We start from the raw sequence: 24,791 nt of genomic DNA, 5'->3' as shown, positions 1-24,791 counted from the left end.
ACTGTTCCGTATCTTGACTGTGGTGATCTCACAAATCTACATGTGACAAAATGGCACAGATTCTGTCCCTTCCACTAAAAAGCTCTTCACTGATCTTTCATCTAATAATTTTATTCACTGCTGATCTTTGCCTGAATCAATTAATTCACTGGAGACAAAAAAAAAAGGGATGATTTTCTAATTGCCATTCTTTCAACATTTATTGGCTTTAATTAGCCTATAGAGAAGACTATTTTCCCTCATCAGCTATGGCTATTTCATAACCATGTAATTGTGATAGGCATACTGTATCCAGTCTTCAGAAGGGCATCTGACTTGTCCACTCAGGAAAGCCTTAGGGACAAAGATGAGAAGTAAAGACCAATATGTCCACATCTGTCCCCGTCTAGATCTTGTAACATACAGGGGCTTTATTTTCTCTTTGCTAGGGTCAAATTCCACTTGATTTTGGGTCCCATCCCTTCCTTTCTTCTCAAGGACCTTATTCCCTCTCTAGTTTATAGCCAGCCTCTCCCTCTCAATGGCACTGATCTGGATGATGAAACGATGGGTCTCATCCCCTTACCGACCCACCTCCTATCCATCACCAATTGATTCCTATGTATTTCTCAGGTCCGTCCACATTTCATCAACTTGACAGCCTCTTCTCTACACCAAGCCACCTTCATCTCTACCCTGGATACGTGCAATGGTCTCTTTACTGATCTGCTCACGTCTTCTTTGCCTCCCTCCAATTCCTTCCCCACCAACAGTCAAAGTGATCTTTTCAAAACATAGATCTGATAATTTCCTTCGTTTTGAATCCTCCCATGGTTTAAGATAAAGACCGTGTGGTCTGCAAACCCTGGCATAGTCTGGACCTCGTTACCTTTACCAACTCCATCAAGCACCCCTCCCCCTCTCCCTTGGACTTTGTTCACCAAGTACTTTACCTTTCTCACCACAGGTCCTTTGCGTATGCCGTTTCTTCTTTGTGTGCAGTCCAGGTTTTCTCAACATCAGCACTACTGGCATTTGGAGCCAGACCATTCTTTTTTGTAGGGGGTTGTCCTGTGCTTTGTAAGGTGTACAGTAGCATCTTCCCACCCCCATCAGTTGTGTCAGCCAAAAACATCTCCAGGCATTGCCAACTGTCCCCTGAGGGTCAAAATCTCCCCTGTTGAGAACCACTGGCCTAGAGTGATCTTCCTCTCTGCTTATCAAATCTCAGTTCAGAAGTCACCTTCTCAGGGAACCCTTTCCTGACTCTTCAGGCTAGACCCAGTCTCCCGCTTCAGTTATTAATTATATGACTGACAATTACTGTTTCTCACTGCACTGTCTGCTGCATGAGGGCCAGGGGCCATGTCCACTTCCCTCATCACTGTATTCCCAGTGCCTGGGAGAGTATCTGCCACTTAATATTTGTTGAATGAGGGAATGAATGCATTTAAGGTCAAACCTGTCTGATGCAAAATCTACACCTTCCTCCAAAAGTCTAGTCTATCATTTATTGAGGCAAGTACTGAGCCAAGTACCTCATTACTGAGAGGGTGGTCTTATGTCTTATCCTGTCCATTTTACAGATGGGAAACTGGAACTTATGCAATACTAAATGACCTGCCAATGACATCAAAACACTAGAGCCAAGACCCAAATCTATGTTTTCTCACCCCAAAGTCCAAGCTGATAGGTGTGAATGTGAACACAGATGTCCAATGCTTTGCTGTGGGGCTTGGTCTTCTATTCTGTAAGATATTTAAACTCAGTAATTTGAAATAAAATGTAAAGACCATGCTTAAGAAATGTGATAGAATCAGAACCCCAAAGAGCCCTGTGAAGGCATAGTAGGCTACATCTATAGGGTGGAATTTTTAAGAAATGTAAGAGTACATCTAAACAGGGAAGAAATGTAGCAGATAAACAAACAAAAAATAACCTCACACCACATTCCAGGGTTTCGTGATGTTCGCTATCAGGGAGGTGAAGGATGATTCTGACTCTCAGATTTCCCAAAATGGCAACAATCCCTATGTTTGTTCTGACACCCCACCCCAAACCCAATCCCCTACTGTGATTAGCAACAAAAACAAAGTTTAGAAAAAAATACCAAATAAGAGGGGAACTGGGAGACAGATTTCCACTTCAGTCTTGTTAGAAAGGAAACCCAAGAAATAAATTACAAGGTGGCTGCCTTAAGATGGAAAAAAGAAGGAAGAAAAGAGGAACATCATGGCGTACTTCCAAAATCGGCCGAGATAAAAGACTCCCTGAAATATCAGTCAAATGAATGACTGTTTTCTCTGGACAGAAGGCAGCTGTGATGGAAATCCTGAGATGGAGCAGTGAAAGCTAAGGGGATTCGCTCTGTAGGCAGGGGTCCCAGATTTGCATGTCTTGATTTGACACTCAACTTTTAGCATCAGCACAAAAAGAAAAAAAAAAAAATCCTGAAGGAGCTTTTACCAGAAATACTTTTTTCTTCGTTCTCAAAAGATAAGCACTGTTTCAAAGAGAGAAATTTGCTTAAATAAAAAAAAGTCAACAAGCATACAGTACCTCTATTATCTGCCAAACTAAGTGCTACAGGAACCTAAATAAGAACAAGGCAGCTCCTGCCCCTAAGAGCTCTATAAATTGTTACTGTTGTTCGGGGACCATTTCTGAAATGTTTGAAACACAGCACTTTCTTTTCTGAAGTATCTCAACCACTGCAGGTTACAATTACTGATTTACAACTCTACGCAGGTCTGCCCCCGGCCCCCCACAAAGTGAGTGTAGAGAATCAAATTCATCTCCATGTGGGATCTACTCAGCCCATATTTAAGAACCTGGAGGATTCCACAGTGCGATCCTATTAAATGGTCCCTAAAACCAAATAGAAGCCACATTCTAGAAAGGATGAATCAGTCACTTTGATTTCATTTTAACACTTTGATTTCATTTTAACGCAAAGAGGACAGAGTCAAATAATTTGAAAATCATCTTAATAGATGATTAATAGGAGGCACTATGACACTTGTGTACCGGTTTCTGTAATAATTTTACTGCATAAGGAATGACAGAGATTGCATAAATCATTAGGTCAACAGCATATATAGGAGGATAGAACAAAACGAACATGATTACTCTGACCCAATAAAACAGGACAGTCCGATTCTTAAAAATATCACAAACTCCCCAAATGTGGTTCCTTTTGGGAGAAAATTTACCTCTTGCATTTTTTGGATATAGTAATGACTATGGTTCCATGAAACTAAATAGAAAACTGCTTTCCAGTCAAAAAACACAAAAAAACAACTTACATAGAAGTGTGTAGCCCTCTTAATACTGGATGTAACAAAAATAAAGACATCAGGCTGCCTGCTTTTGCCTAAAGCATGGCTTTAATTTTCTATTAATAGTGACAGTTTATGTAGGATACTACATAATTTCCTATGTTATGAAACAGCACAAGTTGAAGAATCCAAAAAATATTGCAGGAGTGAATTTTTTCCTATGGGAAAAGTGTAGATACACTAGATGTTAAAATTTCCATTCTTCATTCAATTATTTGCCCCATTCAAAAAAAAATACAAATAAATATTTCCTTACAAATGATGTTCATAGCACATTGTTTGGGAAAAAAAAAAGATTAAAAAAATCTTAATTTACTCTTTCTTGTCATTAAATAAAAATTCTAATATACAGACACATTAGATATTTATATAAATTGTAGGAGTCCGTTTGTCATTTCTTGTTCACAATCCATGTTTAATAATATGAGTCTTTACAACAACACGACTCACATCCCAAATGCAGGTTTAATTCTGCTGCAAGTCGCTCAAGATAATTTTTTTCTGTTTTTCTTTTTAATTAAAAAAGACTTCATCCTTGGAATTTTAGAATTTATGTTTGAGTTGTCTGAAAAAATACAATTTCAATGCAAAAACCACATCAAGCATTCGAGAGTATATTGCTGGTGCTGTAATCTTTTTGCATGTCTGTTTTCACAGAAAAAAATGATAAAATAAACAACATGTAAGACTTTTAAATGGTTAAACGTAAGCACATGATATTAATGATCTGCCTCATGCACACACACACAAACTCAAAAATGAAGGAAAAAGGCTCAGACGTTTTTCTTTTGCATTTGTTCCAGCTTTCTTCTTAGAAGACCATAATTCTCCTTAGTTCCTGATGCCATTGGGTCAAGCCGCAGAGAGATCTCATAGTGTTTTTTGGCCAAGTCTAGATGTCCCCAACGATGATAAAGCACAGCTGAAATAGCAAGAGATCAATTTCATTGGAAATGCTTCTGAATAACTTGTGGTATTCCCAACCACTTGTACAAAGAAATATTACAGAACCTCTGCAAGCAGTGTTCAAAAATCATTGTTTAAAACAATATTGTTTGTACTGCCAACTTTATTTATCGTAATCACACTCCCTGGTGAATGTCTGTTTAACCACCCCCAGTTACTCCCAGGGTTCTTCATATCATTAGGCGTGATCCATCTCCCTACAGCAACATTGTTACATAAAGAAGCAAAAGGAAGAGTACACTAAGTTTCTTGATGCTGCCAGGAAATTTCCCGAAAGCCAGGCTGCACAGGGCTGGGCTCCAGCACTGCTTAGCGCTCTGACCATGTAGAAGACCAGCCATTTACTTTAACGAAGAGTCTCCTATACCTTTTGGCAAAATAATAGCTTGTTTGTTGCCAGCTGGAATTCAGGGCTCTAACATCAAGATCTGACCATAAAATGATAGTTAAAGAAATCTACTTTTTTTTTTTTTTTTTTGGCTGCGTCGGGTCTTAGTTGCGGCACGCGGGATCTTCGTTGAGGCATGTGGGATCTTTCGTTGCGGTGTGTGGGCTTCTCTCTAGTTGTGGCGTGCGGGTTCTCTCTTCTCTAGTTGTGGCGTGCAGGCTCCAGGACGCGTGGGCTTTGTAGTTGTGGCGCACGGGTTCCAGAGCGCGTGGGCTCTAGTTGAGGCACGCGAGCTCGGTAGTTGTGGGGGGCAGGCCTAGTTGCCCCGCGGCATGTGGGATCCTAGTTCCCTGACCAGGGATCGAACCAGAGTCCCCTGCATTGTAAGGCAGATTCTTTACCACTGGACCACATGGGAAGTCCCAAGAAATCTACTCATTAGAATGGTAAGCCTCTGACTATTACAATGATTCTCTAAGTAAAACTATCTTTCTATGTGGGCAGTACAGCAACCACTGATGCTTCATCACTTTTCCAAGGGGAAGCTACAGAGTCTATAGTGAAGAGATCTGGTGAAAAAATACTCACGTGACTGAGCCTTCCAAACATCAACATGCTATGTTCTAAAAATCTAAATTATTGAGATGCAAAAATGAAAGAAAGGAATTCTAGGGAATAAGTCATTGTGAACGCATTCTTAGCCAAGACACAGAACAGAAGAACGCAGGGAAGACCAGGCTAGATAAGGAAGGTCCACTACAGAAGAAGCAAAAGGACACATGTCAGACTGCAAACTTCCAAAGTACTTCTCAGTTGAACTATCTAGGGCTCTTCACTCAAAGAAAGAAAATCTGAGTTTTAACATCAGAAGGCGATTAACTAGTGGGGGATTTTAGGAGTTGTTCTGATCATGCAATTAAGATTTGTAAATATGACTGTTACTTAGCTACCTTATTAATGTGATAATTTCCTTAAAATGCCATATTTTAGAACCAGATTATAAAGGCCAATACAGGTTAGATTTGAATAACAACTCTCCCCACAGTGATTTTACAGAAATGCACCTGTTTCATTAAAATTACACAGAATTTCGATATGATTCAAATTGAAAAATCTCCTTACCCAAATTGCCATGGTAACTTGCAGTATTTGGATGAGCTTTAATTGCTTTGAGGAATAAAGCTTCAGATTCCTAAAAAACGAAATACATAAAAAATAAGGTACTCCACACGATGCAAAAGTTTTATGCAGTTTTATCGCCTATGGGTTTCAAACTTTGAACGTGCTTGTTTTGCTCCACCAAATCCTTCTTCTGGAAACATCTGGGAGCCCAGCAGGGCCACACCCTGTTGAGAAGAGGCTCGGAAGGGTGATCCATTGGGGCAGTGTGTGACTGGGCAAAGGTGACAGGGCAGTAGTCAGGGGATGGTGGCCGCAGAGAGGATGAATATGTTAATGACTCTGCCACCTGCCTCCCTGAAGTGGTGGGAATTCTGCAACTTTAAGCAAGTAGCTCAGTTCAGGGTCCAGGGCAGGATGAGCAAAGGTCAATCAGGAAAGTGCCGGGCTGCTGAGGACACCCACACAAATGTCATTTCTGGTCAGCATCGATGAGCTCATTTCTAAGATTCTCAAGGTAGGAGGTGGAGTCTGTTTAACCTCCCCTAAGAACGCACACCCCCTCAACGACCCAGAAGCAGCCCATTCAGCTGGAGGAAATGAGCAGAGAGAATGAGGGAGAAACAGCCGCCTGTCACCTCAGCAACTGCAGGACTGTACGCGAGTGTGACCAAATGCCCCTGAAGTGCGGAACCGATTCTCAGAGAGACTTGCATTTCCCCCATACAGTATTCACTTCCAACCCAGCCAGAGAAACACGGCCAAGTGTTTTCTCGCCTGCTCATCGTGGGACCATGGCCGACTGCATGGCCCCTTTTTACCATAATGTTGAAAAATAAAGATGCCTCATTGCTCTCAGCGACAGCTGCCGGGGGTGACTATCACACCATCTACATTCGTGTCCCTAAAGGGCCACTCATGCTTTAATCAGGGTCACAGGCTCAGCTTCAACAACCAAGGCTGGGGGTTTGGGGACAGGTTTTTACCTTCTATCTGTGACCTACATGAGCTTCTCCCAGGGGGCCTCCCATATCCAGGATCACATGTTTTATAAAGTGCAGGGAGACCAGTTTCCTTTGCCTTGTGCTGGCTGGGCAAACATCTCTGACACCACCTTTTAGACAGAGCTGGCAGAGAAAAATCTGTATTTTAGAAATGTGGTCTGTGAGGGAATGAATGAAGATGTCAGGATTACACGCAGGATGTCAGCAAACGTCACTCTCAGAACTCGGCTCAAAGTCAGGGTCTACATTCCGAGTTGCGGGAGAGAAAACTCCTTCAAGGAAGTCTAAGTTTTCCTGCTGTGTTAGGTGTGCTGGAAACAAAAATGAAAACAATGCAAACAAACGAAAAATCAAATGGATTGTGCAGATCTGTAGCTGTGCTCTTTCTGATGATTTTCAAATGTTTCCATTTAAAACCTCAAGTATAAGAAATGGAAAGGCTGGGGAACCTCAACCTACTTTAAAATGCTCCTCCACATGCAAAGGAAGCAGTGTTATCTGGAGACAACAGATGTAGAGATAAAAGGCAAGTTAGGAGTTCTCTCGGGGATGCTAGATTCATTTTTTGATTCATTTAACTCATTTCTCAAGCGCCCACAAGTGCGGACATCGTTCAGGACGATGTGCAGTCAGAGTCAGGTTTGGAGGATGTAGTGGGGTTTAGGAGAGTGGGCAATGGCGCAGGGGTGAGGGCTTACAGCCTGTCTAGGGGCTGTAGGTCTTGGCAAGGCAAGGCTGGTGGGAAGGAGTGGGTATGAGGATCAGGGAGGTAATAGGGGAAGAAAAAAAGGACTCAAAGTTTCCAAGCCTGGGGACTTCCCTGGCGGTCCAGTGGTTAAGACTCCGTGCTTCCAATGCTGGAGGCACGGGTTCGATCCCTGATCGGGGAACTAAGATCCCATATGCCTCAAAGCGTGGCCAAAAAAAAAAAAGTTTCCAAGCCTGGAAGACAGAAAAACAATGGCACATTGAAAAAAGAAGGGGCATCAAGAGGAAGAGTGGGTTTGTGGGGCACTGTGAGTGTGGGTTAGACATGCTCCATTTTGGGTAACATTGGGACTGGAGGCCTCGTTAGAACACAAATGCCCGCAGGTATTCAACGCCCATGAAATGCTCATCTATTAAATCAGGCTTTTTAATGGCCCTATTCTGGGAAGCGATGAACTATTCATAAACTGATCTTCTGTGGAGGTTCAAGGATGCTTCAAGACCCAAGTAATGAGCTGACTTATGCCAAGGAACAAATAAATAAACTCATGTTTAAAATCAGGGATTGTTTTTCCTCAACAGACAGGTAAAATAACATATTACTTTCTAAAGTGTGTTAGACAAAATGTGTATGACCAAGGTTTAGGGTAACACCAGGGACAGAGTAAGGCCTTGCAAAGGAGCAAGTGAGGGTCCTTCTGTCTAGGCGGCAAGGACTGGGCAGTCGGAGGTCATTTCAGCCACGCCGGCCGCCAGGGTTGCAGCATCATCTCAGCAGCATCCTTAAACCCGCGTCTATTCTCCCAAACAGGCTTTCACAAGGAACACCCTGCAGAACACTCTGGCTGGGAAGGGAATGTGGGTGGTCCAACGTGAAGTTGAAACTGCCAGTCACATAGCAAGAATAGCTCCCTCTTCAATTCACCTTCCTTTCTTCCAGTTCAGTTGAGACAAAGTCTCCGTTTGGTGGTGGTTTGGGGTCACCCCCCAATACCTTCCAATCTCCCTTTGAGGCTAACTGAGGGTTCACCCTCAGGCTCAGAGCCTGAGCCAGTAGTAGTACCTACCTGAGATTTAGTAAAATTATTCTATTTTCATTTACCTTATATTTCTAGTAAAGATAGCATGTTTCCACTTTAATTACCATTTGTGTTTAAAATCTATTTAAAGAAATATATCAAGTGAATAATAAGTAGTATCTAGATGTGGCCAAAAAAAAAATTCATAAGGGTATGACATAAATGTCTGGAGTTGGGGAAACTGCTCTCTAGACGTAATCTGCTCTTTAACTACAGGGCCCGTGGAACAGGTGATGCAGAGAGAGAATCAGCACGAGAGGCGACGTTCACCACTGAAAAACATCACTTTTGGAAATTAAACGGCAATAGGCAACATAAATGCTAATGGATTTTCATGATCCTTCGAGTTTCATTCAATAATCACTAGACTAAAATTACTGCCGTGTACGTATACATGTATACAATGTTTCATAGTTATAAATTACCTTCTTGTGCATTTCTTTCTTAGCACCATCTCCATTTTACAGAAGAATAAACTGAGGAGTGGTTAAGTGATGGCTCTTGGGTAAAAGGGCTGCTCGGATTAAAAAGGTGCCCCATTATCACCTGGATGTAATGAGAATGCTCACATCGAAGTCTCAAAATAGATTCCGGAAGCCTGAACGTTTCAGAACCGAACGTGGGATGTGTTCCATCATTTCACAGTGGTCCACTGGGCACTTACAAAATGCCCAGTGGCTGGGGAGGGGTGGAGCGGCAATGGAGACACGAAAAGGGGACTTAAGACTCCGGCCTCAACGAGCCTCCAGGCTCACTAAGGACATTGACCAGGAGTTAGTGATCATCTACAACAGCAAATGCCTAGGTGGAAAGGGAGGTGCACAAACCACAGACACCTGTCCTGATGGGGACGGTGGCCCAGCTGCAAGGTCTGCTTGCCCCACCCCTGCAAGTCACCACCACGTCACCTCTTCGTCCAAGCGTCCCCACCCAGTGCCCAAAGTTCAGTTCCTTATTTCAGATTTCATCCTCTGTTTTCCTATCTTAGGCTCAGCACCCTGGCCTAGACAGTTAGGATGCAAAATGTGTAGAGAAACAGGAAACCCATTTCTCCATTCTGCTTTATGGAGTATTTTCTACTTTATCTGGAAAAAAAAAACATACAAAACACCACTGTGAACTGGAACCCAAATCAACCCCAGGTCCTGTCACCTTACTAGGAATTCCAGTTTATAAGCTGTGGGATGATAGAAAAATCAGCACATGATCACATAAGCTGCATCTCAGAGATGGTCACTGGACACTCCCACCCCGTCCCAGGCTGACAGATGGCTGGAAAGTCATTAGAAAGGAACCCACACACCTCACCTCCCTCTCCTCTACACAAGTAGGTCTGTAAAAAATAAAACGAAACCCCTCAAAAGGTTATCTGGGGGCAAAATCTAGACATTCAAAAATGTATTCTGATGCTATTAAACTCCCTGATTATTCAATTCAAAAAGGATAGAAATGCATGAGACATCTTACTACTGTATTGTTACAGAAAATTATACCGATAATGATATCTAATGAGCCGAACAGGAGAAGTATGAATTAATCACTACTATTAGGCCAAGTGTGATCAAAATCAGATATGGCCGCTGATTCAAAAAGGAAATATTTCTCTCATGAAAGGACGAAGACACAGCTTCTAAAAGTGTGTTTTCTGTAACGTCTGTGCTAGGAAGCCGGGATGCTGGTTAGAATGCATACTCCCTGACCTTACCCAATGGAGCCATGGGGAGAAATACGGGCATCTGTATTCTCACGGGCTCCCTCGGTGGTTCTGATACACAAAACTAAAATCTGAGATCAGTGCTATTAGGAACAGAGTCCCCTTCAATATCCAGGGAGTTACGTGCCTTCTGATTCAAGGTCTACTCCTGGCCCACCCTGGGACCCCAGTTAGTTACAGGCCTGATGCAATATCTTGTGGTTTTCGTTGGTCAGAAACTTCTAGGGCTTTGCAGATGACCTGTAACTTCCTGTAGGTGAGGAAAAACCTGGAAGCAGTGAGAACCCATCCTATATTCTCCACGGGCTGGTACTCTTTTTGTGCAGAAGAGGACGAGCCCCAGCACCAGGGACAGAATCATAGCTCCATGCCAGGAGCTGGGGCATCTGCTAGGATTTTTTTGGCTTCTCCTCCCCTCCCACGTTTGAGCAATGCTGGTGAATTCTGACCAGAAAGCATGTGGAGCCTGAGTCCACAAATTCACCTTTTGCGCAGCTTCTCAAAGCAAACTGACTGAGCCACACTGGTACGCAGCTACCACCAGTTGGGCCGAATTCTGAATTTAACTGGGCAGACGTTACATCGATGGTTCCTGTCAGATGCTGGCATTCACTGCAAGAAATCACGGCCTGCAGTTCACACACCTTGTATTTCTGGGACTTTCCCAGCACGTTTGCCAAGGAGAACATCAGAGAGTGGTCATTAGGTATTAATTCCAGTGCCTCTCTTCCAACAGCTTCGGCTTGGGCTAAATTACCTGTGAATGAACAATGGAAAACTTAAAAAACATGTTCGCGTTGTACTAGTATTTTAGTCTCTCTCTCTAATTAACAGGGCTTATGTGCATTATGTACAATGATTATGAATAAACTACTTAAGAAGATCAATGTAGAACATGTAATACACACACACATACACAACACACACACACGACCTATCAGTTGCAAAGCCACTGCAGTCCAGCACAATTCTGACATACCAACAGCTTTTGATTAAATTCTGCCAAAGCATGTAAAATCTAATTTCAATTTCCCCCAGATACCAGTTATACCCAAATCGGAGAAGACAAGTCTGCAGAATAAGAATATCACAGCCACAGTTTAATAACTGAATGTTTATAGTATTGAAGCTCACATGCTACACTTTCATTAGGAACAAGATGTGTATCTCCCTCCACACTGAGTAGATGGCTTACTAGCTTTAAATTCTGCCAAATGAAAACTATCATTTCCTATGGGATGGCTGGATTTTTAAAAGCAGGGGAACAGAGAAACTTCTAATTGATTGAGTCTCGCATGGGCTAAGAAACCAGGTCACCAAATTTATTACCATTATATTGAAAATAAGAATCTCTGAGTGTAGGTTTGAGAGCACCTCCTTTGAGTACCATCCATGAACTTTAGAGCATGGACCTAGCACCATCCATTTCATAAGCCCAGAAATGGATGGTACCTGCTCCAGGTACCTCCAGCATCCTAGATGATGGCCATTGCCAGATGACAGGCTTCAGGAGAAATGAGATGTTAGTGCACACCTGCCCCTATGACTCAACACCAACTCTAAGCGAGTGTCACCTTCCCAAACATTCATATTGCAATATGTCAAAGGAAACTCCATATTCTAGAAGTACACACATATTTGTCATGTAAAATATTGAACCCCATATTAATTAAAAACAAACAAAACTCTAACACACACTAGGGGAGAAAAAAAAAGCACAAGCATCTGTTTCCTAATTATCCAACGGCACTATACTATGGACTGACTGAATCGCTTCTCCACACCTGTGTTATCAAGGAGGATGATCATGTTGTTCCAGGCCAGGCTGTGCTCTGGCTTCAGCACGGTAGCATTCCTCCACGCGTTCAGCGCATCAACGTGACGATTTAGATCTGCATACTGAACAGAAAGCAGGGACACCCCCAATCAATATTCCAGTTCTTTTTTGTGCTTTCTTTCTACAAGATATAACCATACCAAACCCGAAACCAAACCGAACCAAACTTGTATTTATCGAGCTTGTAATTTTTCATATTAACTCATTTAGCCTCCAAACAATCTCAGTGAAGGAGAGAACTATCCCCGTTTTATAGATGAAGTAAATAACTGAGGCACAGAGAAAGGAAGTAATGTGCCCACAGTGCCATATCTAGAAATGGGAGAGCAGGGACTGAGACCAGGTGGTCTAGCTCCTGAGCCTACAACCTTTTTTTTTTTTTTTTCGGTACGCGGGCCTCACACTGTTGTGGCCTCTCCCTACGCGGAGCACAGGCTCCGGACGCGCAGGCTCAGCGGCCATGGTTCACAGACCCAGCCGCTCTGCGGCATGTGGGATCTTCCCGGACAGGGACACGAACCCGTGTCCCCTGCATCGGCAGGCGGACTCTCAACCACTGTGCCACCAGGGGAGCCCAAGCCTACAACCTTTTAACTACAACCCATAATTTAGTGATTCCAGGTGTCAAAGCATGTTTCAGACTACTTCAGAGAGGTTAAGGAAAAAACCTAATCCTTAGTATTTTTCCAGAAAGACTTCACATAGTCTATGTTTGATAAGGTATTATTTAAAATGGTCAACAAAATATTTAATATGATTAAAAGCTCTATGTGCCAAATTCACCTTGTGAAGAATGGTCTTCCTGCCTACATCTAAGCTTCCTATAAAACTGTGAGTACATCAGACATACTTTATGAACTGGTTGGAAAAGTCTTAAGCAGTAAATGTAAACGTCTTTGCCAGTTTGGAGCCTGTTTGCCTCCTTCAGGAAGGAGAGAATGATCTGTTGCTTTCTTTTGAGAGGGAATGTTAACATTGACAACAGAATATGAAATGGCTGGCTGTCAATCTGCATAGTTAATAAAAGCACGCAGAGGTAGAAGTGATGGATTGTTTAACAGGTGACCCTCTTGCCCTCTTTAACTCTGTTCAAATGCACATCTCATCTGAATGAACACGGTTCCCTTAACTCTGCAAAAAAGTACACAAGATTACAATTTATCAGAGTTTAAGGCTATTTCCTTATTTACTGTCAAGTCTGTCTTTTCATTAGACAACAGAAACATTGTGACTTGCCCCATGACCCCACACACAGCAAACAGGTGGCACAGTACGCAAGAAAAAGGTTTAAGGAATTACAGAAACATTTGTGAATATCCATTTGCTAAAGATGTCGGAATTTCCCAAGAGACTCAGAGACTCCAGTTATAATACTTTAGCCCTTAAATGAGGAAACGTGTAAAGTTTAAAGACTTAAAATAATTTAGGATGCCCAATTATACCAACATTTAATTCTCTTTATACTTGATGTTCCATTGATTTCTCAGCCAGTTCTCTCCAGCAAGTGACAGGCAATTGAGTCACGTGGAGACGATCTGTGGTGACATGCTTTCAAAGGCACCCAGGAAAACCAACATAACTTCGTTTACACAACAAAAACATTCTTTACATATTTTATTATTTATTATTATTTTTCATTACTATTTATTGAAGAACCACCCCAGCCTGAACCAGGTAACACTCCTATTCTGCCTTGAACTTTACCTTTTATACCATCTATACAAAGTGAACAAGCACTTTAAGGGAAACAGAGAAAAATGGTGATTTAGAAAGAACTACCCATTCTGAAAGTGGACGGGTAATAAGCATGTTATTTACCTATTAGTCCTATGCTCAACCTTCTATGCTCTGCAAACTACATTTCCCATGGTGCTTTGCTACTTGGCCCCCGGTCAAGTCTCTCTGCCAACAGAAGTCACAGGTGATGATCAGATAGTTGGAAGACAGAGTAGCACTTTCCCCCCATTCTCGCTCTCTCCTTCCCTGTCCTTGGCAGTGTCTCTACAGTGGCCATGTCCCCTCCCTCCACAGTCCCTGGGCTGGACTTTGGTCCTTCTGTCACAATCTCAGCCTTCAGGTGATGGTAGCTCCTGAGACGTGGTGCCTTCTATGAGCTCTTAAATTCTGGTGGCATCACTTCATTCCATGTGTTCCCCTAACCCTACAGGGTTTCCTTTTACTCTCTGAGTTAATGTCACCTTTCCATGTGTGTTCTTCCAACAACTGTCTAACCCATTCCTTGTATTGAATCTTCTCTATTTAAAATACTTAGCATGGGGACTTCCCTGGTGGTCCAGTGGGTAAGACCCTGTGCTCCCAATTCAGGGGGCTGGGGTTCGATCACTGGTTGGGGAACTAGATCCCGCATGCATGCATGCTGCAACTAAGAGTCTGCATGCCGCAACTAAAGATCCTGCATGCCACAACCAAGACCCAGTGCAACCAAAATAAATAAAGAAATAAATATTTTTTTTAAAAGAGAGAGATTATTTAAAAAAAAATACTTAGCATGGTTTTGGTTTTCCTGAATGGATCCTGCCTGATGCAATTAGTCCTTGCAAAATGAACTGTCTCCAGTCACTATTACCGTAATTTTCTAATGTTAGTAATGTGTCCCAAATAATCCAGCTCTTCCCAATTTCCTACGGCACAAGAGAAGTTCATTATAGTCCCTTCTTGCCTGTATCCAGAAATCAAAACACATTTCTGTCTCCCACTACTGAAGAGTGACTAAGGAAGGTTTTTTCAAAAAGGAAACTCTTCAGTTATTAAGTTCCTATTATTTGCCGATATAAAAATATACTGGTTGAGCTGTTAAAGATTAAGCTCTTAATGCTTTTAAGCTGTCAAGCAGGCAAAAGCTGGATAATTAAACAACAAAGGAGAGCAAAATCTTTAAATAACCAAGAACAGTTGGCAGGAGGGAACACAGAAAGATTACTTCACGGTAGCATAATTAGTAAACAGTACACAGAGAACAGTACAAGGTCTCAATATAGTCAGTACTACAGATGATCTTCTAAGTGAGAGTGGGGATGAGTTCCAGGGCCTGGAGCTCATGTGTGTTAAAATCTTCTATTTTGCATTCTATCTTCCTTTCTCTGGACGTAACTTGGCTCATTTAGCATTAATTCTCAATTTTCCAAACCCCAAGGAATCGCAGTGACAGGCAGCTACTGGGGGAAGGAAGAAGACCGCTAAGTATTAGAGCTTTAAAGTATAACTGAGGGCTCCAGGCAGGTACACTCACTTCACAAACAATACCCTGAAAAAAGAGCTGCCTCCAAAAACGAAAAAGAAAAAAGAATGAAAGAAGATTTCGTGTGGATCTCAAGTATAATATGTCACGCAAGTCCTAGCGTAGACACAGTAAATAGAAACAGTAATCCCTGCAATAACCACCGATGCAAGTATTTGGATATTACCCAATTTGTTCCCAGATCCCATTCTCACTTCATTAACTTTGCAAGGACCCACCCTGCTCTGTGTGTGACTGGATTTTCTGGTCTCTACTGGTATTATTACAGTGGAGTTTTACTGTCTCTCCCCTACTCCAAGAAAACAAGATAGAGGACCCGAAAATGCCACCCCAAATATACCATTTTGGCATAAAGATTATTGCACTGAAGGCATTTGAGAGTCAACAGATGCAGAAAGCAGCTTTCCTGGAGCTTCCCTGATCTGACTAAAAGCAGGAACTTCTGAGAAAGGAGGAGGGCCTCCCCTCCTGGGGAAGTTTTATGGCTATGGAGAAGACGAACCTACACAAACACACCTCACTTCATTATATATGTGAGGTTTCCCCATATATTTACCTTCCCACAGTTCGTCAGCTTGGAAGCCTGAAACCTCTTTCTTTGTCTTGTTATTTCTCCACAAATGTATAGTTCTCTGCTAAGATGCTACATAAGCCCAAGTTCTAACCATCCCTTTGAGTTACCCCACTTGTCTGCCCACTGCACACGGTAATAAACTCTGTTTTTCTCGTTATCACCTCCATCACCTCACAGAACTACCATTTTGTGGGTGTGCGCTTATTTTCTTTATTAAGGAAAGCAAGAGTTTTAATAATTAAGCTGTGCGTCCTCATGGAGGCCTTTCAGAAATGATGACAAAATCTATTTCACTATCATTAGCAATATATGCTTTCAGATTTTTTTTTAATTAATTAATTAATTTTATTTTTGGCTGCATTGGGTCTCTGTTGCTGCCCATGGGCTTTCTCTAGTTGAGGCGAGTGGGGCTGCTCTTCATTGCGGTGCACGGGCTTCTCACTGCGGTGGTTTCTCTTGTTGCGGAGCATGGGCTCTAGGTGCACAGGCTTCAGTAGTTGTGGCACGTGGGCTCAGCAGTTGTGGCGCACGGGCTTAGCTGCTTTGCAGCATGTTGGATCTTCCCGGACCAGGGCTCGAACCCGTGTCCCCTGCACTGGCAGGCGGATTCTTAACCACTGTGACACTAGGGAAGCCCCACGCTTTCAGATTTTAAGATTATTGAACTTACTGTATGAGCTACTGCTGTATTATTTATTTGAAGAAAGAAACTATATTTAAAAACAAAAGTCAAGAGCAATAACAGCTTTATAAATATCCTGTTAGTAACCAAAAAGAGCAAGTCTCTACAGAACACATTATGTTCTATTTCCATTGAATAATCTCAAAGCCCTTTTGTGGGCTCCTGAGCTTTCTTTTATGGGGGGATAGTTACCTGTAAAAATGCAGGAACAGTCCCTTGAGGCAGCAGAAGAGGAAAACTCAGAAGTCACATTATGGGTTTGCTTTTTTTAAATTTCAGTTTTTATTCAATTGGTGTTTTAAAAACAGAGAGACCAATGTTTATCAGGAAGTAACCCCTTGGAATACTGTTTAACAGGGCACAAAGGGACTTTTAAAAATTGTAATTTATTCCTTAGTTTAACCTGTTGCCTTTATGATCTCTTAAACTTGGCTAACTCAAGTTGGCTTGCTCTCTAATTAGAGCTAAAAAAAAACTACATGTGAGGAAATCAAATAGCTACCTTCAACTGAGATAAAAGTATGTGAAAGAGCGTCATAAGATGTAGAGGGTTAGAATGGGTGTCGCTCTTCTCACTTTATTATAAAGAAGGAAACAAAACCAAGCTTTTCTGCCGCAGCCACAGGGCACCATGTGCTTACCAAACGCCCGAGGTTGTAGTAACAATCTGGGTATTTCCTCCTGTGCTTGATCGCCGTCCGGTAACTTTGCTCGGCCGCCTGGAACCGTTTCAGGCTGTTTTGCACGATGCCTAAATTCATCCACGCGGCAGCGAAGTCTGGCCTGGAAGATAAACAAGGAAAAGAAAGGCCTAGCTCCCAGAACGCTGGAGCGCATTTCCATGCCGTGAGCATGATTATAAAACAACGCTTACTGTATCTGTACAGCCAAAGACAGCAGCTCCTCTGCTTCCTGGAGCTCATTCCTTTCTTTTAAGATATTTCCCAGATTATTCATGGCATGAACGTACTTCGGATTTAATCTGGAAGTGGAGAGAGAAACCGAGCCTGTAGTCTTCACTAAACTCTCAGGAATTGGCAAATTTATCTTAAAGTTGGGGTCCTCGTGGGGACAGGTTTTTAACGCTAGAAAGTTAAAATAAGACACGTGTACTGTAAAGACAGCATTTCTTCTGTGAGACAGGATGCTTGCAGTACCTCACAGCTTCCCGGTAATATCTAATGGCAGCTGTCTGATTGCCTTTATCAGCCAGGTTTTTGCCCACATTGTAGTGAACCTGAAAAGACAGAGAAAAATTGGCCATCAGCTGCCAGACTTCTTTGTTCAGAGCTGGGATGCCTACCATACCTTCTAAACGAAAGCAAAAGATAATGGTATTAAAAAACAAGCCCCTACCAGAACTTCAGCTAAACCCCTACAGAGGCTGGGCCGAGCTTGCTGGTGCTTTAGTGCCCTGCCCTGTAAGAAAAGATTCGAGGAAAGGGAGGTGACAAGCAGATGGTAACACTAAAGTGTGACAGCGGAATATTGGCTAAAGAACTCAACAGAGAAAACTGGGAAGTTAAGAAGCTGGGCTGGTTTTACTGTGAAACCCTGACGCCCCCTCCTTCTCACACACCTGCACCCACTAGGGCTGAGCTGCAAAGTCCAACCACACATGCATGTGAGGAAACAGTGACGATTCTGTACTTTAAACAAATACAGCACTTTCTTGTATGACACCTTTCTTCTGTAGCAATACTAGCATTCCACTTTACACTAATCAAATCCTCCCTCCCTTATTCCTTTAGGTAATGAGTGCACCCCAGGCACCATGTCAGCAGCTACAGATACAATGGTGGGCAAACCATTCAGACCCCTGCCTCCTGAGCCCTGGATGGGAGTCAAATGCCCTCATTAGTAAATGTGTCACTCGAAGGGGCCAGGGCTCTGGAGGAAGGTGAGTCTGAGGACGGCACCTGGTTGAGTGTCAGGAAGGCTGTCCTATAAAGGGCCTTCCAGCAGAGACCTGAACGGGGGTCATCCGGTAAAGGGGCTGCAGTGGAGCAAGTGTCCCAGGTGGAGCAGCAAGGGGCAGGGTCCCTGGCCTAGAGGAAGCCTGGTACATTTGGCTGAGCAGCTACAGGCAGCCTGGCGTCGCTGAGTGCAGACAGCAGGGGTGACCAGGCTACACAGGGAACCCCGAGAGGCGTTGGGTACCGTTTAGTCTTTGCCCCAAGCGAAGTGGGAGGCCAGTGCGGGGTCTGTTAAGTGCCTGAGTTTCCTAGGGCTGCGGTAACAAAGGACCACAAGCTGGGGGCTTAGAGACAACAGAAATGTATTCCGCCGGAGTTCTGGAGGCCAAAATTAGCAGCAGCAAGGCTGGTTCCCACTGGAGGCTCTGAGGAAAACGTCCACGCTTCTCTCATCTTCCGACCGTGGCCGGCCAGCCCTGGTGTACCTTGCTCTGTGGCTGGAGCGCTCGAATCTCTGCCTCTGTCTTCACGTGGCCCTCTCCCCGCCATGTGTCCATGTCTCTGCTCTCTCTTATAAGGACACCAGTCATAGTGGATTAAGGGTCCACCCTATTCCAGTATAACCTCATCTTAACTTACATCTGAATGACATCTGCAAGGACCCCCCTTCCTAAATAAACAGGGCTTAGGATTTGAACACATCTTGGGCGGGGGGGCAATTCAACCCATAACAAAAACCAGGGGCAGGAGGGTGGCAGAGGGTCAGAATCAGATTTAGGTTTATGTAAAGTAAGTCACACTGGGAAACTCACGTGAGTCAGGAGAAAGCCAATGCTGGGGGTCCAGGGAGAGCCTGTAGCTGCAGCCCCAAGAACGAGGATGGCGGACGGAGCTGGGTGGTGGTGAAGAAGTGGGGGCACCTGAGGAACACTGAAGAAGCAAAGAGCCCAGGGCAGCAGAACTAAATGGACCCATGAGGACTATTACCAGAAGTATTTACTGATCATCAAATGCTCCTCTTGGAGGCTTACAACGTAAAGGCCAACAGCAATCTCAGAGGAGATGATGCTACAGAAAAGTCATTCAACTGGGTGTGTGCAGCGTGACTAATAATAACTAACAGCAGTGGCTGGCACGTACGGAGGGACTGCTTTGGCACCATTAAGTGTCTTGCCCTAGGTTGTGGTACTAGATTTGAACCCAGGCTCCAAAGCCTGTGTTTCTTCTCACTATATCACACCCATTTATCACACCCATTTATTACGGTGCTGGGTGAAAATGGGGCCGGGCTGCTCAAGACAATTTCTAGACCCACTCATTTACCCCATGTATTATTTTTTAAGGTAAAATAATGTTACTTTTGGGTGTTAAGGGCCGCACTGTGACCCCAAAATTCATATGTTGAAGTCCTAGACCCCAGCACCCCAGAATGTGACTGTATTGAAAGATGGGGGTCTTTAAAGAGGTCATTAAGTTGAAATGAGGCTCTTCGGGGCCTTAATCCAATCTGACTGATGGCCTTATAAGAGAAGGAAATTTGGACACACAGAGAACACCAGAGATGCCTGCACACAGATGAAAGGCCGTGTGAGGACACAGTAAGAAGGTGGCCATCTGCAAGCCAAGGAGAGAGGCCTCAGGAGAAACCAGCTCTTCTGATGCCCTGATCCTGGACTTCCGGCCTCCAGAACTGGGAGAAAATAAAATTCTGTTGTTTAAGCCGCCCAGTCCATTGTATTTTCTTATGGCAGCCCTAGCAGACTGATACATGGTGAATTACAGTAATGGTTTGAGCACAATCAAGTAGCGTTATATCTGAACATTCAAAACCCCTTTTAAAAGAATAATCACATCCTGCCTTATCAATCTTAACCTACAGTGATAGCACGTCTTCAAAAATACTGATATTTCTGGAAGGGTATAGAGCACTGTGACATTCTTTAAGCACATACATAACAGAGATTTTTTTTTTTTTAATAAGTTTATTTATTTATTTTTGGCTGTGTTGGGTCCTTGTTGCTGCACCCGGGCTTTCTCTAGTTGCAGTGAGCAGGGGCTACTCTTCGTTGCAGTGAGGTGGCTTCTCTTATTGCAGAGCACGGGCTCTAGATGCACCGGCTTCAGTAGTTGTGGCACGTGGGTTCAGCAGTTGTGGCTCACAGGCTCTAGAGCGCAGGCTCAGTAGTTGTGGCTCGCAGGCTCTAGAGCGCAGGCTCAGGAGTTGTGGCACACGGGCTTAGCTGCTCCGCGGCATGTGGGATCTTCCCAGACCAGGGCTCAAACCCGTGTCCCCTGCATTGGCAGGCGGATTCTTATCCACTGCGCCACCAGGGAAGCCCGAGATTTGTTTTTTAACTGCCAATTTTAAACTCTATACATCTATTTTTACCTCATCGGACAAAAGGAATCACAAACGGGGAAATCACAGGTGACAGAAATGTATAATATTGCGCAGCACACCCCGTATAATTTAAACTTCCTAAACCAAATTATTGTCCATCTGTAGGTGTTACCATCTTTATGTTATAGCTTGCAGGAGACTAGTTAATGCTATGGCTTGATGGTGGGTTTTGAAAAGTGGGCTCGAAGTGGATTGATTTTGTGCCTCCCCCAGCCCCAGTCTGGAAGTGTTTACCCACTCCCTCACGCCCCACACACAAAGGGACCGAATCTGGAGACTCCAACCTGTGAGTGAGGATGTATGTGCCTGCAGTCCCCAGAATACAAACACAGCTTCTATGCAGACTTCAACACAGCTCCTGCCTCTTCCGCCCCTGAGCTCCTGCTGCTTTCCTTTGTTACGGGAAAATTCTGTTTTCTCAATAAAAAGCTCAGACAAAGAGCTGAACTGCCCTCTGCAGTAGAGCCGCTGTTCTGTTAGACCCGATGCCACGGACCAGGAGATCAGGGGAGGGCGGAGGGTTGCTTTGCAAAATCAGACTGCAGTGAATTCAATGGAACTAGTTAAAAACTGGACAGCCCCCTAGAAGACAAGCTGTCCATAATTAAGACTGGTAAACAGGCCAGCCTTATCCTATGCGTGACATGGAGGGAAGTATTTGAATAGAAAACAGCTGCCTAGATAACCCATTGTGAAAAACCAAAGCAAACCTCTACGAAACAGTTTACCTGAACTAGAGTTTAAAGAATGAGTGATTTTTGTTCCCCCGGAAATGTAAAGGATTGAAAAAGCCTATTTATCCTTGAACTTTCCCTCCTGCCTTTGTGATTCATACGCTGAGGCAACGAACCAGCACAGAAGCCACAGAGAAAACCCACCGTTGCAACCCAAGGATATGTAAATGCAAACGAGGTGAAAGCATCCATAGGGAAGGAGGTACATTCAACAGCAATGCTAAAACCAGTTTCTTTCAAATTTCCTGTTAAAACTTCATGTTAAACTTAAAAATGTTTTAAACACATAAAAATCCTATAACCCATCCTGGCTCATCCTTAAGGAAATACCTCATCGTGGTATATGATCCCTTTCGTTGTTAAAAGAATTTAGAATTGTATCCCAGGTTTGACACAAAGTGTCACACACTTTCAAGCCTTGAAAACTAAGAATGGCTGCAAATACAATCAGATACTTGGTGTCTCATCCATAGTAGGAATTTAATTTCTATTGTCTCAATTCAGTCACTAATACCGAGTTCCTACCATATGCAAGGGACTGTGGGTAATTCAAATGCAGACCAGGCACAGCACTGAGTCTCATTTGTAAATCTGGGCCTAATTGACAGCCAGGTGCCAATTGCTTACTTAATAGTCAGTGAATGTAAGGTGGAAATGAGTGCAGAAAAATGTATCTCCTGCAATAGAGTTGAATGAAACCAGTGTCTTTCTAAATGAGATCTCTTCCCTGAAATCAACCTAGCTCCCCCACTCCCAAAAAGGGAAGTAAAGAGAACTTTATTATACTTCAGTTTATAGTGGGAAGTAAAAAGAAAAAAAAAGAAACCTATCTTGCTCATACTGAATGGCATCACTGAAAAATGTTCTTGGAAAGGCTTATCACTACTGGGTCCATTCTGAAGATGAGGTCTTGTATGTATGTCGTAAATTTAAAAGAGAAAACCACACACACAGACATATGATTATGTGCATGACCATCTGCACACCCCCTGTGTTTTCTAGCCTGTAACATATGAAATCATAAGGCAGACGTATAGGCTCAAACATCACATATGTCCCATACTCCCTCATTTACTAGGGTAACCTGGGCACAGCACTATACCAGGCCTCTATCTACCACCTAAGTTACTAACTTAGATAAAGTCAGCTCCATCTTTCCATGCCTCAGTTTCTTTCATTTGGAAAATTAAAGAAAATAACCTCTCTGACAACCTTCGAGGGAGAATAATGGAGATTAATGATAGAGCCTCTACAAAGAAATCTGAGTTCCTTCTGCAGAAGAACTATATAAATAGAAGGGGTAATTACTGCCATTCAAACAGAAAAGTAAAAATAAAGCAAATCTATTAACATTATGAAATTAAATCACAGGCAATTTATTTTTAATAGCATAAAATAAATGGCTAGGTCAGCAAATCAAATTAACAATAAAAGCTTGAAATAATTCACTCTTATCTCAGCCTCTAACTATAAAACACAAACAAGGTTTTTTTTAATCCAAGGAAAAGACAAACAAGGAGTCAGCACCTTTTATAGTATCCCTCACTCCACGGTCACAATAAGACATCAACTATTCATTAGAATTCTTCATATAATTTTGCCTGAAATCACCGTTTTCTCTTAAATATAGAATGTGGAAATGAGACAGAGCTCCATGGAGTTTTTATCCTCCCCCCACTCCCCCATCACAATTAAGCATCCTAGGAAGCTCCAACTCTGATGACACCAAAGGAGAACGGGACCGTTATTTAATAATAATAATGATCTATACTAACAGAGAATTCTTCTAACCTAACTCCTTGGCCTCCCTTTTTTTTTTTTTTTTTTTTTTTGCGGTACGTGGGCCTCTCACTGTTGTGGCCTCTCCCGTTGCGGAGCACAGGCTCCAGACGCGCAGGCTCAGCGGCCATGGCTCACGGGCCCAGCCGCTCCGCGGCACGTGGGATCCTCCCGGACCAGGGCACGAATCCGTGTCCCCTGCATCGGCAGGCGGACTCCCAACCACTGCGCCACCAGGGAAGCCCTTGGCCTCCCATTTTGAGCAAGTATCATTCCCTTCTTTTCATTTAATGGGACAACCAAAACTAAAAGGAGCCTATGAAAGCAAACATTTCTGGATCACCCACTATGTTCTAAGTACCATGTCAGGGCACTTCAGAGGCCACATTTCATTAAAGCCTCACAACAAACCCAGGAGATAGGCACTGTTGTCCCGTGTCCCTCCCCTACCAATACCCCCGCCCCTTTGCCCAAAGAGGCACAGCTGGGTAAGTGAAGAAATTCATCAAGGATACAAGTGAAACATACTCGTACCAGACTGTGTCAACAAAAACACTGCCAATTTTAAAGTCTGTACATTTATTTTTACCTAATCTGGCAAAAAGAATCCCAAGTAGAGAAGCCACAGGTTTGATAGAACTGTGTGCTGCTGAACACCCCACAGGGTCCTTTAAACTTCCTGAACTGAACTGCTGTCCACTCACAGGTATTATCACCTTCCAGTTACAGATTTCAGGAGGCCGGAGCACGTGTTTTGAAAAGTGTGCTCTACATGGTTCGACTGTGGGCCTCCCCAGACCCCAGACTAGATATGTGGAGTTACCTTCCCTGCCACCACTTTAATCCATGATTTGGACCAACTGGAAGATGAGTAAAAACTTGTTTAGGTAATCTGCTGTTTCACTGACATTGTCTGGTTTTAATAATTTCTTTTGTATTATTTTGGCTAAGTGCCATTTTAATAAATTTTGTCAAAATCATTTAAAAGAAAAAAAAAAGAAAAACCCCAAGTATATGATCAAGGTCATATGCCGGATTCCATGTGAAGGTAAACATTCTCCTTACTCAGCTGTCAAACTTAAAACATGGCAGCCAACATACCTTGGCGTTGAGAGGACACACAGACAGGGCGCTTCTGAAAAGCTGTTCCTCGTTCCGCCACTCGCCGCTGCGAATCACGCATCTCAGCGTGTTTATGAATAAAATTCCCAGGACGAAAGCAGCAATCAGTTTCTTAAGAAGAGAGGGACATGGGAAATGTCATTAGTAAAATCCACCCGTCGTCTTGGTCAGGAACGGCACCACCGCTCTGGG

The 24,791-nt window shown here is 43.2% G+C and overlaps 1 protein-coding gene across 6 annotated transcripts in view; it reads right to left on the bottom strand.

The window, feature by feature from the left end:
- Positions 1–3,003: 3,003 nt before the first annotated feature.
- The window catches only part of TMTC4 (transmembrane O-mannosyltransferase targeting cadherins 4), a 61,841-nt gene continuing 40,053 nt past the window's right edge, over positions 3,004–24,791 (bottom strand). For 4 of the 6 annotated variants that reach the window (XM_027115891.1, XM_027115887.1, XM_027115888.1 and 1 more), the window contains 8 exons: positions 24,579–24,710; positions 17,805–17,884; positions 17,522–17,629; positions 17,289–17,430; positions 12,080–12,194; positions 10,940–11,052; positions 5,794–5,863; positions 3,004–4,239 (listed from right to left, as the gene is read on the bottom strand). In XM_027115891.1, coding sequence (XP_026971692.1) covers positions 4,091–4,239; positions 5,794–5,863; positions 10,940–11,052; positions 12,080–12,194; positions 17,289–17,430; positions 17,522–17,629; positions 17,805–17,884; positions 24,579–24,710 — 909 coding nt within the window. In that variant the 3' untranslated portion in view covers positions 3,004–4,090. Of the gene's footprint in view, positions 4,240–5,793; positions 5,864–10,939; positions 11,053–12,079; positions 12,195–14,549; positions 14,775–17,288; positions 17,431–17,521; positions 17,630–17,804; positions 17,885–24,578; positions 24,711–24,791 lie in introns of those variants that run through there. The other 2 variants (XM_027115889.1, XM_027115890.1) reach the window with 2 other exon arrangements.

The sequence above is a fragment of the Aethalodelphis obliquidens genome, unplaced genomic scaffold, assembly GCF_003676395.1.
Source record: "Aethalodelphis obliquidens isolate GAN/ISIS:26980383/991018 unplaced genomic scaffold, ASM367639v1 scaffold15, whole genome shotgun sequence".
Lineage (NCBI taxonomy): Eukaryota > Metazoa > Chordata > Mammalia > Artiodactyla > Delphinidae > Aethalodelphis > Aethalodelphis obliquidens.
The sequence above is the reverse complement of the archived record's forward strand: the minus strand, read 5'-3'. Positions and strand labels throughout refer to the sequence as shown.